The sequence below is a fragment of the Danio rerio genome, chromosome 7 (assembly GCF_049306965.1).
Source record: "Danio rerio strain Tuebingen ecotype United States chromosome 7, GRCz12tu, whole genome shotgun sequence".
Classification (NCBI taxonomy): domain Eukaryota; kingdom Metazoa; phylum Chordata; class Actinopteri; order Cypriniformes; family Danionidae; genus Danio; species Danio rerio.
This window is the reverse complement of record NC_133182.1, coordinates 20,692,655-20,708,682: the sequence shown is the minus strand read 5'-3', so window position 1 is coordinate 20,708,682 and position 16,028 is coordinate 20,692,655. Positions and strand designations below refer to the sequence as shown.

General features: G+C 36.8%; 1 protein-coding gene across 4 annotated transcripts in view; it reads left to right on the top strand.

Annotated features, from left to right (window-relative positions):
• The window catches only part of chd3 (chromodomain helicase DNA binding protein 3), a 100,197-nt gene that overhangs the window by 43,718 nt on the left and 40,451 nt on the right, over nucleotides 1-16,028 (top strand). For all 4 annotated transcript variants that reach the window (XM_073908348.1, XM_005172235.6, XM_009303118.5 and 1 more), the window contains exons 26-31: nucleotides 5,270-5,356; nucleotides 8,498-8,583; nucleotides 11,620-11,753; nucleotides 11,862-12,006; nucleotides 14,369-14,534; nucleotides 14,613-14,767. In XM_073908348.1, the coding sequence (XP_073764449.1) occupies nucleotides 5,270-5,356; nucleotides 8,498-8,583; nucleotides 11,620-11,753; nucleotides 11,862-12,006; nucleotides 14,369-14,534; nucleotides 14,613-14,767 (773 nt within the window). The remainder of the gene's footprint in view (nucleotides 1-5,269; nucleotides 5,357-8,497; nucleotides 8,584-11,619; nucleotides 11,754-11,861; nucleotides 12,007-14,368; nucleotides 14,535-14,612; nucleotides 14,768-16,028) is intronic.

Here is a 16,028-nt window from a genome sequence, read left to right as displayed (position 1 = left end):
AAGTAAAAAATTAAAAGAACAAGTTCTGAAAGAGATCAAGCCTCAGCTAGATAAAAAAAGTAACTCAAAAGTAACGTAACATCACTTAATATAAAAAGTAACTAAGTAACGCTACTAGTTACTTTTTTGGGGAAATAACTTAATATTGTAATGCATTACTTACAAAAGTAACTTTTTCAAAACACTGATAACATCAGTAGAGGTCTTTTATCAAAGGTAAATGTTTTATTAAAAAGGTTTTTTTCGGGGGACAAATTAATTGTTTTATGTTCAATCAACTTAAATTTGAGAAAATTAATAAGTTAACTTAATTCCTTCCTTTTTCCCAACACAGATTGATTGTGTGGAACCCAGCATTTTTTTTACAGTGTAACACGCAGTGTTGTGGGTAATGCATTACAAGTAATGTGAAGTTCCGTAATGATGTTACCTTTCTAAATAATGAGTAAAGTAACACATTACTTTTAAAATATAATATATTTAATAATATAAGTAATAATATTTGAGTTGCTTTTTTGAAAATTTTATGCGAATTACTTTTTAGTTTAAATAATTAGCTTTTAAAAAAATTTGCTGAATTTAATTTAAAGTAGTGAATCAATGAGTCACACAGTCAATGAAAAAATGTGTAATGTATGTGTTTTCTTAAAGGTAAATGTAGCTGTACATTATGCAGTGCGTTGTTAATTGCAGTTAGCTCCTCTATTAAAAAATAGAGTACAAAATAAAAATAAAAAGTTCTGAAAGAGATCAAGCCTCAGCCAGATAATAAAAAGTCATGCAAAAGTAACCCAAAAGTAACGTAATGCATTACTTAATATAAAAAGAAACTAAGTAACGCAACTAGTTACTTTTTTGGGAAGTAACTCGATATTGTAATGCATTACTTTCAAAAGTAACTTTCCCAAAACACTGATAACACCAGTAGTGGTCTTTTCTTAAAGGTAAAAGTTTTATAAAAAAAAAAAGTAATAAAACACCATCATGCAAACATAAAACTTTTTATTAAATGCAAAAGACATTCTGCATGACGAAACCACCTAAAACACTACATTATGGCTCTTCATGAATCACATAAATTCTTCATAAATCTTCATAAATCACTTCATGATCACAAACAAACAGGTGCATATCAATAAACTGGACAGGGAATGACAGGGAATGTCATCAAAAACTTGATTTATTTCACTAATTCAATTCCAAAAGCGAAACTCATATATTATATAGATTAATTACACCCAGATTGATATATCTCAAGTGTTTTTTTTCTTTTAATCTTTATTATAGATTATATATTCAATATTTATTTTATATTTAGGATTGATTTGTAAAGCATTTCGTCAGCGTAAGTTGAATTTAAATGTGCTCTATAAACAAAATGGTTACACTTTACAATAAGCTTGTATTAGTTAATGCATTTACTAACATGAACAAACAATGAACACTGCATTTATTAAGTTATTTGTTCGTGTTAGTTAACGTTAGTTGTTCATTGCTAGTTCATGTTAACTAAGGGTGCATTAACTAACGTTAAAAAGCATGAATTTGGATGTTAATAATGCTTTAGTGGGCGGCGCGATGGCGAAGTAGGTTGCGCTGTTGCCTCACAGCAAGAAGGTTGCTGGTTCAAGCCTCGGCTAGGTCAGTTGGAATTTCTATGTGGAGTTTGCATGTTCTCGTGTGAGCGTGTGAGCTCCGGTTTCCCCCACAAGTCCAAAGACATGCGCTATAGGTGAATTGTCCATAGTGTATGTGTGTGAATGAGAGTGTATGGGTGTTTCCTAGTGATGGGTTGCAGCTGGAAGGGCTGCATAAAACATATGCTGGATGAGATGGCGGTTCATTCCACTGTGGCAATCCCTGATTAATGTAGGGACTAAGCCGAAAAGAAAATGAATGAATAAAGTAAACGTTGAACTATGATTCATAAATGCGGTAGAAGTATTGTTCATAACTATTTCATGTTTGTAAATACATTAACTAATGAAACTTTATTGTAAAGTGTGACCAAAAAAATCTTATTTAGTCTAGTTCAAAAACACAAGCATAATAAAATAATAAAACATAAGGTTTCAATTAGTCTATAAAACCCAGGGCATCACCTAGCCCTAAAGTGTGACTTATCTGTTTTGTTTTCTTTTTAACAATGCATGTTTGTCAGGTGCAACTTATTTTCTGAAAAGAATATGTGGTGTTTGGTATTTTGCATACTGTTCTTTGATCACAGCCATGCTCATACTCCATGAACTGTGTAAAACCTGGATGATTACATTCTCCAGCCCGGATCCTTTGTGCTTTAATGGAAAAACATTTGACTGTCGGTACAAAAGCAGTCACATGATCTCCCTCAAATTCAATCATTTGATTTGTGACCTGGAAAGAGTCCGAATCTGAAATATTTGTCATGTTTGTCAGATACTGCGGATCGCAGATTTTCAGTGTGGTCTCAGACATTTGGACCCCAGCGTGTTTTTAATTACTCCAATCCTCCTGCCTTTTATTACAATAGAGCCGTGTCATAGAAATGCAGCATATTATCTCGTTTAAATCTCTGAAATTACATCTTGTAGCAGTTTCAGTCTCGGCATGTGGTTTACTACTTTACTTTTTGATTGAGTGGGAGAGAAAGACTATATCCCACACGCTGCTCTTTTGGTCAGGTTAGCCCAGCCGCATGCAGCTGACTCAAAAACGGCTACATCCACAACACCCAGGGGATGCCGAAGTGTGGCAACTTTTCATTTATGTGTCAGAAAGAGCAAAACAAAATGGTCGGGAGAGAAGACAAATAACAGAAATGAAAAAGGAGGCTTTTGCTAGAACGAAGCAATATGGAATTTATGGTTTTGCGACTGTGCTTACGGCTACATAATTACAGTGATAACTAAGATAAACTAAGTACATACTGTATACTTTTCCCTGTGTATCCAAGCAGGCTGACTCGCATGGTCGTAATGTTGTGGCACACCCTCTACCAGTGTTGGGGAAAGTTTCTTTTCAAAGTAGTGCATTACAATATTAAGTTACTTCCCAAATAAGTAACTAGTTACGTTACTTAGTTACTTTTTATGGTAAGTAATGGGTTACTTTACTTTTGCATTACTTTTTAGTACCAAGCTGAGGCTTAATCTCAGAACTTGCAGGGTGTGTTTACTGCAATTAACAACACACTGCATAAACTTCATTAAAATAACACATCAAAAATAATAATGTAGAATATGCTAACTTCTAAGAACTTCCCGACCCAAAATCTATAGCAGGGTGTCTGCGGGGTCTTAAAAAGTCTTAAAATGTCTTAAATTCCAAAAACTGAATCTTAAGCCGTAGATCTTAAATCATTTTAAATGGGTCTTAATTTTCCTTTGTTTATGCAAAGCTACTCAGTCAACCCAACACACATCCAATCACTGACAATACATCTCAATTAAACTTTTAGCAAAACTCTATTTATAACTAATATTATAACAGTCTGTTGTGCATACATTTAGTTTATTAAAGTTTTAATTTATGTGATGTTGAAAAAAAATATTTTTGTCGAAACAAGCCGACCTTTTGAAATAATAAGTAATAGTAAATAATAAAAAAATCTATATTTTAAGTAATATATATATATATATATATATATATATATATATATATATATATATATATATATATATATATATATATATATATTATTATTTATTTATTTTTTTTTTTTTTGATGGGGCAAGTCATTTTTTTATTGCTGGGCCAATACAAAAAAGCCTTAGTGTGCATGCGGATAAAGTGCTTCACTTTTTCCACATTTTTTAATGTTACAGCCTTATTCTAAAATGGATTAAATTAATTTATTTCCTCAAAATTCTACACACGACACCCCATAATGACAATGTGAAAAAAGGTTTTTCAGATGTTTCAGCAGCTTAATTGGAGTTTATCTGTGGTAAATTCAGTTGATTGGACATGATTTGAAAAGGCATACATCTGTTTCAGTCAAAGCACCTGGCATGTCATATACAAACCAAGCATGAAGAAACGTTTCTGATGGTCACTCTGTCTGAGCTTTCTTCTGTGGAGAAAGGAGAACCTTATAAAAGGGCAACCATCTGTGCAACAAGCCACCAATCAGGCCTGTATGGTAGATTGGCCAGACGGAAGCCACTCCCCGCCTGGAATTTGCCAAAAGTCATCTAAAGGACTCTCAGACCATAAGAAACAAAATTCTCTGGTCTGATGAGACTAAAATTGAACTCTTTGGAGTGAATGCCAGGCGTTACGTTTGGAGAAAACCAGGCACCACTCATCACCAGGCTAACACCACCCCTACAGTGAAGCATGGTGGTGGCAGCATCATTTTGTGGGGATGTTTTTCAGCAGCAGGAACTGGAAGAGTCAGGATAGAGGGAAAGATGAAAGCAGCAATGTACAGAGAATGTATCATTTAGGTCTAGGATGTGCAAACATCCCTGGAGAGATCTGAAAATGGCTGTACTCTCTCTCTCCTCATCCAACCTGATAAAGCTTGAGAGGTACTGCAAAGTGGAATGGGCAAAAACTCCCAAAGACAGGTGTGCCAAGCTTGTGGCATCATATTCAAAAAGACTTGATGCTGTAATTGCTACCAGAAGTGCATCAACAAAGTATTGAGCAAAGGCTGTGAATACTTATCCACATGTGATTTTTCAGGGGGGTTTATTTTATAAATTTGCCACAATTTTTGTCATTTTTCACATTGTCATTATGGGGTGTCGTGTGTAGAATTTTGAGGAAATAAATGAATTTAATCCATTTTGGAATAAGGCTGTAACATAAAAAAAATGTGGAAAAAGTGGAGCGCTATGAATATTTTCCGGATGCACTGTATATATTGTTTATCGGCCCAGTCCTCATTATTATGCTAAATAAATTACATAGAGAACTGTCAAATGGGATTTTTTTAAATATATGCTCCACTAATTGACTTTTGTGGGTTTTCATTTTAGTTTAAGCAGCCCTGTGTTTTCCTGTATGGCTAAATCATTGTGTTTGACAGCAGGATTTGGACAGAATGTGTGTTGATGGTTAGATAAGTAGAGATACAGAACATTTCGCATCAAAAGAGCCAAATCTGAAAGGATCACATCTGTCTTGCTTTCCACTGTTGGAGAGAGTCACCAAATTGATGTATATGGTTTAGGTCGGGCTTCATTTTGAGGATTCTGGTGCAGGGAAATGATCTGACCACTGGGCTGTGGTTTGCAACGAGAGTTCATTACTGACAGAGCTCTTTTGTCTGTTCTGTTCACAGAGTGGCATGCTGACATTTCAGATAACCAATCAGAGTACTCTGTTGGCTCGGAGGAGGAAGATGAAGACTTTGACGAGAGACCTGAGGGTGAGGAGCAAGCATACACACTCTGCCTTCATATTCCCCAATTGTTCATAATAATAATAATTCTAATTAACATAATAAAATGAAAGGCTTCAACTAATTCAATATTTTTATTTAATTTATGGTCTCTTTTTAAGTGGTTGATAAAAAAGCTAAAATATCTCATGACTTTATTGAAAAAACAACTCAAGCCAAATCTAGAGACGAATCCTAGCTCTGTGGTTGAAACATTTACGCATGCAAGCTCCGCTCACAGAAGAATAATTCTAGTAATATGAACTACTGTACTCCACCATTAAAAAGTCCAGGCTAAAGTGGTGCAGATTCATATGCAGAATGAACAAACAGTGCCAACTTTACCAACTAATTTGACACCCAGCGTCTTCACAATAAAACATCTAACTAAAAAAGTGAAGAAAACCCTGGGTAAAAAAGATCAAAACTGACCTCAAAAACCAACTTGGACTACTTGATGCCAAACACAAAGCTGTCAAGCTGCAAAACTATTTTACCAAAATAAAAACAAATAACTCAGGGACAAACCTCATCCAAACGGTCATGTTGCAATACTCCATTCTTTTAGACTTTAATTAAGACATTATTTTGTTTGTTTGTGTCCCTTTTGGTTCTTCAAATATATATATATAAACGTGCTATAGAAGTATTTTTGTCTGTTTGTCTTATATCTTATATAGGTCTTTAGGTTCAGTCTTGAAAATGGAACCAGTAACAAATTTTGTCAGCTGTTGGTTACAGCATAGGCTCATTCTGAAAATGTAGCCCTATATACGTTACTGGAGATTGCAAATTATGTAACCAGATGTACCAGAGGGCTGCATTTCGTCTTTAAAATCTATGCTATGGGACGTCATGACACCTTTCCTTTTCTCGCTTACCAGCTGACCGATTACATCCGTATCGACGGCTTTACTGCGGTTACTAGTTTGTCCGGTAGCTCGACATGTACAATGGCAGACTTGAGACGCACAGAGGAATTGACCACAACGACATGTTCCAGTAAATTGGTAGGACAAAAACAGAAGTCAAAAAATAAAATAAGTAAATAGCAGGGTGAAATGTCGTAAAATCTGAAAACGTGGTTAAAATCAGGTCAGGGCTTTTCTTTTTCTGGATTGCTTTTTTAAAACTGTCAGTTGGGTTTAGGGAAGTGGGTGGGCACTGGTCAGTCGGTGCTTATGAAACACTATTGTTTGGGTTTAGAGAAGGAGGAGGGTGGGTCAGTCAATCACTCAACAGTAGCCTCTAGTTGATTACCGCTAGAACAGGTGCGAATGACCCTCAGGAGAGAAATATGAGATCTGAAATAGTGTACACAGCAGCCTCTGGTGGATTTGTGAAAACAAAAACTGCAACTCTGGTAAATATGTACTCCTGGTACATATTTAGTGCTCTCCAGAAATGTATATAGCTGTACGTTTTCAGAATGAGCCTGGCTTGGTTCTTTTGGTTCAAACTAAATTATCATAGATACTTATTCTAATGAACTGCTCAGCCACACCAGAGTTTGTTTTAAAGGTTGTTTAATTAAAATAAAAAAATATTGATGTAAGTTTCAGTCTGTCAGTTTTAAGGATATCTATAGGCTAATGTGTTCCAAAACAGTGACAAAATTCACATTTAGACAATTGCCTCTTTCACACATACAGACCTTTCCAGAAAATTATTTTCGGAAAGGTCTGTATGTGTGAAAGGCCCTTTTCGAAAAATACCGGTAAATTTGTTCTGGCAATTTTCCAGAAAGAGAAGTTGTAACATTACCGGTAATTTACCAGAATGCTGCTCTGTGTGAACCCAGAAGGAAGATTGCCGGAAAGAGCATGTTCACGCTGACACGCTGACGTGAAACATGTACTCCAGAAAATCAGAACGTTCAGACACAGACACAAAAAAGCCTTTGAATATTTTTCCAGGCACATTTAGCAGCTAGATGTTAGTCTGATAATGTTTCTATGTTCCTTTTTAATGCCAACTGTATAAACAATTATCGATAAATGCTTATGACAAGCTATTGTTTGTTTACCTTTAGGCTCTACTTCCTTCAGTTGCTAGAAGCAGTCGCGAGCGCCAGCCCACACACATACAATGTACATCTCCACATGTGAAAGTGTTCCTCTATATGTTTTCATCTAAGTTGTTCACAATACTGATCCATCCACAGAGTTTGTAATGTACTCAAATGTTTACAAATACAAGCGCAGCCGTTTAGAGCTCATTTCTGGGTAATGATGTCAGAATTTACAGGTATTTTGGAATGGATGTGTGAACGGTCTTTTCCGGAAAAATTACAAAGCATCCTTGCCTGTGTAAACAGCGTTTTTTTAAATTTACCGGTAAAGTTGTTCCAGAAATTTTCCGGATATTTACCACTATCACTGTGTAAAAGGGGCTAATATAAAACTGATATAAACATTCAAAGATTGCAGTTTAACACTTCTGTCTAAATGGAACAACAGTTTTTTCACGTCACCACATACTTAAGTTTTGTGGTGTGCATCAAATCTAGATCAATCAAATGCTCTCTAGTATCTGTTTCAGATACTTTCAGTTGAGATCAAACACAGAGTAAAAAAATGCACATTTCAAAGCACTTTACGGGGCCTTTAATCAATTCAAACTACCACAAGTTTATCAGCCAGATCAGCACCAGTAGCCTTTACAACTAAAAGAGACCAAGTAAACCTTGACAAAGCATTTTAAGACTGACCTCAAAAGCCAGCTTAGTCTACTTGATGCCAAACTCATAACCCTCCAATGCCAAAACTGGAAAATTATTAAACAAATGTTCATGCACCAGCAGCACCCACAGCAATGTACTGGCTCTGGGAAAAAACCTCATCCAAACTGTGATGAAGTGATTCTCCTACCCTACTCATCTTTTGACGATTTATTTAGGACATAATTTGGTCAATTTGTGCTCTTTTGGTACGTTTGGTTCGTTATTGGGGCGCCTTGCGGCTTTGTCAGGTTTTGCTTTTCTTCTGGAGGCACATTCACAGTTTATGTATTGCAGCTGTTCAGGATAATGTATCCTTCCTGTGCTGTAACCCTGTTTCCTGATGCTGGCGCAGTGAGATGGACATGTTGAACTGATCTCTTGGCTGACTCTCCTCTCCCCTCGTCCAGGTCGCAGACAGTCACGCAGGCAACTTCGAAACGAGAAGGACAAACCACTGCCACCCCTTTTGGCCAGAGTTGGCGGCAACATTGAGGTATCGCTGATTTGTTTTTGTTTGGCTTCACTTCTGTTTATTTGTTTGTTTTGGCACTACTATTGTAAATCACTGTTGCAAAAACATGTCAGCGTGCTTGGTGTAAAATCAACACCAGCTTACTGGTCACAGTTTAATGTGATTAATAGTGCATTTTCCCAGTGTTTGCTTATCTGGAGGCCAGTATATACAGCATCTCTGGATACGTGCCTCTCATAATTAAATTGACTGACACACAGCTGGAGATAACAGGGCTGCATTTTTGCTCTTTTCAGAATTGCCCAGTAACATTTCATAATGTCAGTAAAATCAGGTCTGTTTTTCATATTGGAGCTGATTAGATTCAAATAATTTACATAAAAATGTCATCAAATGCTTTTCCAGAATATAAACATTCTTTTATCATCTGACACACGCTGAAACCAGAAATTTTCAAGAAAATAAAAATAGTATGAGATATATTGAGCACACAGCAATGTTTTAAATGCTTTTTTGCATATGTTTATTTGGACTATGATTATTTTTTTAAAGTTGGATGTAACCACTTTAAAATGTAATTCGTTACAATAAATCAATTAATTTCCCCAAAAATTTAATTAGAATATAGTAGTGCGTATAATGTATTACTGTATTCTAATTAAATTTTTGGGGAATGCAGTCATGTAACGAATTACATTTTAAATTTGTGTAGTTTGATTACAGATAAAATCACTATAATTTCATTACTTACGTTACAAATATAGTTTTTAGAAAAGTTTTTTTTATCACGTTTTCAGTTGCAACGTCAGTTAAGCCCAACCCCAATTCAGCTTTCTACCCCTACCCCTTCCCCTTGGCCCTTGAAACAGAATGTGAAGAGGAAGAGCTTCAAATTTTACCCCTAAGAAATGGGACAGCACTACAACACCTGCACACATCATCATATGTCATCGCGAGCTCTTACTATGTGAAGTTTATTCATAAACAAATTTCAAAAGAATCATGTGCTTATGATTGCTTGCGTCTGGTCCAGCATTGTCTAATTAATGTCTAATTCATTGTCCAATTTACCAATCAGATGATTCCTAAGCCACTATAAATGCCCTAAGTCCTATGCAGAGTTTACACATTCTCCCCGTGCTCACGTGGGTTTCCCCAGGGTTCCCTGGTTTCTTCCCACCGCCCAAAAACATGCAACTTAAGTTAATTGACTAATTTAAATCGGCACCATAGACATGCTCCTAGTAAGTAGTTATCTCTTAAGAGCAATTACTATCTGTTCATTAGCTACCACAGCAGGGGAGTTCTCGAGATCTGCTTGAGCTCAAACACTCCTCTCGCCTTGCAAACGAGAGGGAGCCCTGAGCTCGAGGATTTTATGAGCACAGGACTCTCTCCCGGGAGAGCATGCCAAACAATCTTTATAATCAATCATCAGCTAAGCTTGAACTCTTAAAAGATGAGATTGAGGATGCTGACTGCTGTAGTTATTACAGTAGTGTTATTTTTTGGTAACTATCTTCAGGAAATCACTGAAGACAGTGATATCATGTTATCATAACGGTATAATGTGGCAGTAAGATCGTAACTGTACTGCGCATTTACACCATGGTCATATTCAAAAGCATGACTGTAGAATATGAACGCCACTATAAATATATTCAAACATATGTTTGTTGTAAAAATTTGTAATAATGACAAAAATACTAATTTGTGCATCTCCTTACTTCCGTGTGCAGCCATGTTGCGTTGTAGCTGCTGTATTGTGGGAAATGTTTGTACCACTTGGTTTTGAGTGTGGTCCTGAAAAATCTGTTTCAAGGGCTATCTAGCCCTTCCCCTTAGCCCTACACCTTCAAGCTAAAAAAAATCGGGACACCCCTACCCCATCACCAGATGCACAAAACGGCCAAACTGGATTTTTGTGCAGGATTGGGAGAAGGTAACATCTGAAAAAACTGAAGAGAAGCATAGCTGCTTATGAGGCTGTTCACATATCATGTATTTTGTGCGTACAAGTTTGTTATTTCCAATGAAGCCGGGTCTTGCGCAAACATATTGGGCACACTCACATATTTCAGATTTCACTGATTGAACATTTGAGCATTTACATTTTGTCTCCACAACTGCAGACAAAGTGAGCTGTTTGTTTTTCCTACTATGAATGCCAATGGCTACAGGTATCCAGTTTTCTTCTAAATGTCTTCTTTTGAGGACAAAAAAGGACAAACATGTTTGGAACAAGCAAAGATTAATTATCTCTTTAAATCTTTTAAATTTGCAAAGCTGCTGTGTTAAAACCATTATGAAGTTTTTCTGTGAATATAAAATTACTGAAAGAGCCTCAGGTTATTTTGTATTTTTGTTTTAAAAGTAACTTCAAAGTAAAGTAGTTAGTAATCTGGTTACTTTTTAAATTAAGTAATTAGTAATGTAATCAAATGACAATTTTCCGGTTGTAATCAGTAGTTTTATCACTTTTGTAATCTATTACTTTTTTGAGTAACTTACCCAACACTGATTCTTTTTTCCTTTTATTTTTCTTTGCCCTCTTTTCCCCATTTTTATCTTTCTACATCACTTAGTTGTTTCGTGCTACAAATAAATACATTTGAAGTTTAATATTTGCAAAATTCTGTTGCCAAACATAAAAGCATTTTGACTTTGTTTTGTATGTTTAGCTCTTTAGGTTCAGTTTTAAAAATGACAACGTGAATGCTAAGTAAACCAGGACTAAATGTATCATTTTCTTCTTTTGGCCTGGACTAAACTGACCTAGAGATTTGGTGCTGACAGCATCGTAGGTGGTTTACCAATACGTAGCTCAACTGCTCCTTGGGTGTCCCAAGTTTGAATCTCAGCTCACAAAGCGATCCTCCTTTCCTGATCCCTTCTCCCATCCTCTAAATATTCTCCTATAACAATAAAGGCAAACAAATAAATCTTTTAACTAACCTAGAGAAGCACTCACTTTAATGCAACCTATTTGTGTTTCGATGCTGATTTCAGTGCATTTTAGTATTTTTCATTAAGGTTTGATCATTGTTTGTCTGTCAGGTATTGGGCTTTAATACGCGTCAGAGAAAAGCCTTCCTGAATGCCATCATGAGATGGGGGATGCCTGCTCAGGACGCCTTCTCTTCTCAGTGGCTCGTGCGGGACCTCCGCGGCAAGAGCGAGAAAGAGTTCAAGTAATGCTTTTTTTTTTAATAAAAAATATGAAGTAATACAATAATGTATAATCTACAGCAAAGGAAACTTCACTTTAATTCTGTCATGTTTGTTTATTCCTCTGACAGGGCATATGTGTCGCTCTTCATGAGGCATCTCTGTGAGCCAGTGGCTGATGGTTCCGAGACGTTTGCTGATGGCGTCCCACGGGAGGGGCTCTGCAGGCAGCCGGTCCTCACACGTATAGGAGTCATGTCTCTGGTCAAGAAGAAGGTCAGTGTTGGTCTGCCATGTTTTAGAGAGTCAAACCAAAGCAGCCTTGGTGGATAATCAGACATCTTTTAAATGCATAAAAAGGCTTAAAGACTTCAAAGTCTTTAATGCTATATTTTCTTCAAAGCCTTAAGCATTACACAAACTGTAAGGATCAGATCACTTAATTGAAAATGTATTATACACACAGACACTACCTTTTTCAAAATGTACACTATATTTTGTATAACTGCAGGTAACTATTTATAATGATTTTGATTGTGATATAAAGATGTGAAACTTTTGCAAAGCTGCTTTGGAATGATAATCAATATGCAAATACATTTAAAACGCATAGTTTTTATCTAAAGATTTATCAAATTCCTAATGATTTACCCTGTAATGCCTCTGTTAGACAGTTGGTAAAACTCTTGAATGAGTTTAACGCACTACTGCTGCAGCCATACACATTCAGACAGACCAATGGCTACTGTGTCATGTATCAATGTTGTGTCCTGTTTTAAGGGTTAAAATTTTAAAAGTCCTGTTTTAAGGGTTAAAATTTTAAAACTTTGTAAAAAAAAAAAAGATTTCACAAGAATTTATTTCCTTTTACTTGTGTGCTTCACCTTTTGTACTGAAGAATGTGTTATTTGTGCCCACAAAACCAGACATAAGTGTCATTTTTTAGAGATTTCAAATATATGTATGTGCATATATATATATATATATATATATATATATATATATATATATATATATATATATATATATATATATATATATATATATATATATATTTATATATATATATATATATATATATATATATATATATATATATATATATATATATATATATATATATATTTTGTGTGTGTGTGTATATACAGCAGAAAGTTTACTAAATATCTTCATTGAACACAATTTATATCTAATATTCCAATGATTTTTTGCATAAAAGAAAGTTAAATAATTTTGAAATAAAATGTAATTTTTTGGTTATTGTCCAGAAGTATACCCATGCAATTTAAGGACTTATTCACACAGATCACGTCTTAGCTTCTAAAAACAAACAAACAAACAAAAAACATTCAAAAAGTACAATGCAATGGTCTATGCGGAATATTATGAACGTCATGTAACAACGACAATAACTTACCGATTTAAAAAATGGGAAAATAATCTGTTATGATAAGCACTTAAAGACACATCATATAACTCAGGATATCTGGAGAAAGCCACAATGAGTGCCACTTCCAACATAATATGAAGGTAAATAAAACATTTGTCATGCCAACTTTGCAATGGTTGCCTCGCCTCTGAGCTCATCTGATTGGTCCACTGCTTTTGGACCCGACAGTGATGAGATGTGCTGCATGAGAAAGTTGAAGATTTTACAACTTGACGCTAATTCTAAAAAAAGTGACACTCACATGGGAAGCTCTTCTAAAGATGCAAGCATAATGGTTAAACACGTCTGTCAAGCACATATTTATATTGAAAAAGAGTAGAAAAGTAGCACACTGGAACCTTCTGCGTGAACGACCCCTATTGCTGTGTTCACACCAGATGTGGCACACGCGAATGAATAGCTCTATTCGCACACAGTTAGATGTGTGAACATTTTTGGTTTACTGCATTCGCTATCAAATTCGCTTAATTCGCGCATCAAATTTACTTCACAATAGACGCAGATTCATGTCATGGGCAGGGCTTCTGTATGCCCGGTGACTCATACAGCACAGCTATTTAGTGCTTTAGGAAGGCTGAAAAACTACGTAGATTTGTCCAGAGCCGTGTCTGAGTCCACTAGGTCCTTTCAGAGGTGCACCCAGCTCTGTGAGCTAATCAACTCCTCCAGGAACTATACCTGGATGGTGGAGGCTTTCAGCGGTGCTTCTGGCTGTGCCGAGCCCAGTTTGATAAACTGTTGTCCAGTGTCGAAAAGAGATTTCCCCCTAGGACACCAACAACTGGCACTACGTCATAATCACTCCTCTACAAGAGCAAGCTCATGATTGGTTAACATGGCGCAAATGTCTGCTGAAGTACAGATTTTCCAACTCGAGTGATTTGCATTGACTTAACATGTAAATCTCTCGCAACTGATGCTTCATCCACGTCTGGTGTGAACGCAGCATAAGTTTTGTGGTCCAGGGTCACATTTGATTTTAACAGCCCCTAAAAATCAAGCAAAATACATACAGGTATAATTACTACAACTTTTAGTCAACTAGTCAGATGGAGATTTTCCCATTCCTACAATTATTGTTTCACAACAATGAAGATAAGCATATAAAATGTAAGCTACTTTATACTTCAGTTTTTTTCTGATTGTGAACTGTAGTAAAGAGGCAGGTGGCCATAATGTTGTGTGCAGGTGCAAGAGTTTGAACATATCAATGGGAAATGGAGCATGCCTGAGCTGAAGCCAGAGATCACCGTTGACTCTAAGAAATCCTCAAGAGCCTCTTCGCCCACCATCAAGACAGACACTCCCACACCTGAACTGAGCTGCAACAACACACCCTGCACCTCCAAACCAGGTACAAACCCACCCAAGACCCTTACACACAAAGACATTTTAGCAAACAGAGACTTTATTGCTGCAACTGTTCCCATAGCCACCCCCTCTCCACCTGACAAGACGGAGAAGAGCGCAAAAGAGGCAGAGAAAGATGAGGCCGAGTCCCTGACAGAACCAGAGAGAGAGCGAGAGAAGGAAAAAGCGAAAGAAGCAAAGGAGGGAGAGAGTGTGGAGAGCACAGAACACGGAGAAGTAAGTGTGTGGTTGTGTGTGTACTGGTTTTGGTGGTTTACGAGGAGGAATTTGTTTAATGGCATTAATATTACAATATGGAGGTTAGTTATGAGGACATGGTTTTGGTGGTTTTATGAGCCAGAGACATATCACCCTGCAGCCCAAGACTGATTACACACTGAAGCTAAGCAGGGCTGAGCCTAGTCAGTACCTGGATGGGAGACCACATGAGAAAACAAGGTTAAAAGTGGTGTTAAAGAGGCCAGCAGGGGCCGCTAAGCCTGTGGTCTGTGTGAGTCTTATGGATGAGACGTTAAACCAAGGCCCTGACACTGTGGTCTATAAAAATCCCATGTAACCCGATGTCCTGGCCAAAGTCCCTCAATCGGCCCTTACGATTATGTGGTGAGCGCACTGGCACGTTGTCCTGTGGCTGCCATCGTATCATCCAAGTGGATGCTGTACACTGGTGGTGGTGTGGAGAGACCCCTAACCACCACCCCCCTCTCATGATTGTGAAGCGCTTTGGGTGTATGGCCATACACGATAAATGCGCTATATAAATACACATTACATGTGTTGTGTCCCCATAATCCTCATAATTCAGAACTGTTACAAATCACACTTACTGTAGCTGGGTCTTGTTAGGGGTAGTGTTAGAGCAGGGGTGTCAAACTCAGTTCCATGAGAGTCACAGCCCTGCACAGTTTAGTTCCAACACTGCTTCAACACACTTACCTGTAGGTCTCAAACAAGCCTGAATGACTCAATTGGTTGGGTCAGATGTGTTTAATTAGGGTAGGAACTAAACTGTGCAGAGCTATCACCCTCCAGGAACTGAGTTTGACACCTGTGTGTTAGAGGAAGGCTATATAATAAGCATTGTTTACTGGATAAAATACATTACACCAATTGAAAGTCCTCAAAAACCAGAAACAAAGTAAGTTTGAATGTCTGTGTGTCATACAGTGTGTGTCCCCTCAACGATACTGTAGTAAAACCTGAACTGTTTGATATTTTGAGGTCAGGCCACCAGTCACCATATTTAAGGATGGAAACGTACTGTTTGGTTAGTGTAAAGACAAAAGAAATATTTTAAAGTCCCCACAATTCACATAAATCTAGAGTGAGGAGTGTGTGTGTGTTTGTGTGTGTGTGTGTCTTGTTTTCCTTACATTGTGAGGACAAATTTCGACCTTGTGGGGACATTGCTTTTGATCCCCATAAAGAAAGTAGCTCATATATCACAGAGAATTGAGATTTTTGAAAATGTAAAAAT